The sequence below is a fragment of the Electrona antarctica genome (assembly GCF_951216825.1).
Source record: "Electrona antarctica genome assembly, contig: scaffold_110, whole genome shotgun sequence".
In the NCBI taxonomy this organism is placed as follows: Eukaryota; Metazoa; Chordata; class Actinopteri; order Myctophiformes; family Myctophidae; genus Electrona; species Electrona antarctica.
The window spans coordinates 1-2,500 of NW_027637380.1; the positions used below are offsets into that span (position 1 = coordinate 1).

Consider the following 2,500-nt stretch of genomic DNA (forward strand, 5'->3'; position numbering starts at 1 on the left):
GGGACTAGTGGACAAGAGATCCAGTTAGGAAGGGACTAGTGGACAAGAGATCCAGTTAGGAAGGGACTAGTGACAAGAGATCCAGTTAGGAAGGGGACTAGTGGACAAGAGATCCAGTTAGGAAGGGACTAGTGGACAAGAGATCCAGTTAGGAAGGGACTAGTGGACAAGAGATCCAGTTAGGAAGGGACTAGTGGACAAGAGATCCAGTTAGGAAGGGACCTAGTGGACAAGAGATCCAGTATGAGTCATTTTACACTTGGTTGCTGGCAAGTGTAAAATTATTCATTACGACGACATCAAAATACATTTTAGTCGACTGAATCAACTGCAGATTTAGTCGACTAAATTCTTATGATATTTATTCGACTAGACTAACACTAAAACATTCCAGGTGACTAAAATGTGACTAAAACTAAATTAAAACTAAAACTAAAATCTAAATTTGCTGCCAAAAACCACACTGGTCTGTATGAACACAATGACCTTCATTGATCAATGTCTTCATTTCACTGATCAATAGAACGATCAATGGAATGTGGAACCAGATTAATTAGTACATTAATTAGGTAGCTAGGTTTTTAATTGGTTAATTAGGTAGGTCATTATTCAGCTACTGAACTGCTATTGGCCGGCGGCCTCCAGAAGCCTACGTGATTGGCTGATTGGCAGGGAAGAGAGCTTACGTGATTGGCTGATTGGCAGGAAGAGAGCTTACGTGATTGGCTGAAGAGAGAGCGAGTAGCGGGGCGAGGGCGGAGCCTCAGCGAGACCGAGCGAGCAGTGGAGAGAGAGCGACGCCCACCTGACCTCCTGACCTCTGAGAGAGACAGACAGGCAGGGAGACAGAGAGACAGAGAGACAGGCAGACGGGCAGACAGACAGACAGGCAGGCAGGCAGGCAGACAGACAGACAGACAGACAGACAGACAGACAGACAGACAGACAGACAGACAGACAGACAGACAGACAGACAGACAGACAGACAGACAGACAGACAGACCGTAAAAAAAAAAAAAAGCTTTAGCTTATAGCGTAGCTATGGGGTGATTGACAACTCCCCCAGCCAATCGTGTTGCAGCTTACCGTCTTCATCTAGAGGTGGAGGAGGGGGCGGGGCCGGCAGGTCCAGCTCTGTCTCCTGATTGGCTGGAGGAGGCATGATGTCATCAGCAGGAGGCGGGGAAACTGTTCTCCTCCACCACTGAGAGGGCAAAGGTCAACAGTTGTTAAAAAATAAATGAAAATAAAACTACAAAAACAAACGAGATGTTGTTGAATGGAACTACAAATAAGTAGATAAAGTCCCCCTCGGGGCACAGGTCTCCACCAGGGCAGGTCAGGTTGTGGCCTCCTGGTGGCGCTATAATAGGACAGGTCTCCACCAGGGCAGGTCAGGTTGTGGCCTCCTGGTGGCGCTATAATAGGACAGGTCTCCACCAGGGCAGGTCAGGTTGTGGCCTCCTGGTGGCGCTATAATAGGACAGGTCTCCACCAGGGCAGGTCAGGTTGTGGCCTCCTGGTGGCGCTATAATAGGAAAGGTCTCCACCAGGGCAGGTCAGGTTGTGGCCTCCTGGTGGCGCTATAATAGGACAGGTCTCCACCAGGGCAGGTCAGGCTGTGGCCTCCTGGTGGCGCTATAATAGGACAGGTCTCCACCAGGGCAGGTCAGGCTGTGGCCTCCTGGTGGCGCTATAATAGGACAGGTCTCCACCAGGGCAGGTCAGGTTGTGGCCTCCTGGTGGCGCTATAATAGGACAGGTCTCCACCAGGGCAGGTCAGGCTGTGGCCTCCTGGTGGCGCTATAATAGGACAGGTCTCCACCAGGGCAGGTCAGGTTGTGGCCTCCTGGTGGCGCTATAATAGGACAGGTCTCCACCAGGGCAGGTCAGGTTGTGGCCTCCTGGTGGCGCTATAATAGGACAGGTCTCCACCAGGGCAGGTCAGGTTGTGGCCTCCTGGTGGCGCTATAATAGGACAGGTCTCCACCAGGGCAGGTCAGGTTGTGGCCTCCTGGTGGCGCTATAATAGGACAGGTCTCCACCAGGGCAGGTCAGGTTGTGGCCTCCTGGTGGCGCTATAATAGGACAGGTCTCCACCAGGGCAGGGCAGGTTGTGGCCTCCTGGTGGCGCTATAATAGGTCAATGTGAAAAGGGTGACATTTCTTCTTACGCCTTGGATGGCAATTGGATGATTTGAGGCATTTTGTTCAAAAAATTGTGTTTTGCAAAAATCCACCTGTTGATGGCGCCAATCCTGTAAACTTTGAAAGCCAATGTTAGCCAATCAGGATGGAATATGAAATATCGGACAGATCCGTCTTGAACACATGACTATAGAGATACTGTGTAACGATTTGCGGGATTTTTGGACAAAATATGGAGGAGTAATATCAAAAACATTGTTTTTCAAAAGTCAGCCTCCAGGTGGCGCTATAACAGGCCGTTCTGGAAAATGTGTGGCAGAGGTTCATTGTTGGCATCCAGGGAGTGTGTGTG

At 50.2% G+C, this 2,500-nt stretch overlaps 1 protein-coding gene across 1 annotated transcript in view; it reads right to left on the reverse strand.

Annotated features, from left to right (window-relative positions):
- Window positions 1–1,086: 1,086 nt before the first annotated feature.
- Window positions 1,087–2,500, reverse strand: part of LOC306918967 (abl interactor 1-like) — a gene marked incomplete at its 3' end in the record, with an annotated part of 14,365 nt that continues 12,951 nt past the window's right edge. The window contains exon 8 of the mRNA XM_079531804.1: window positions 1,087–1,204. Coding sequence (XP_079387930.1) covers window positions 1,087–1,204 — 118 coding nt within the window. The remainder of the gene's footprint in view (window positions 1,205–2,500) is intronic.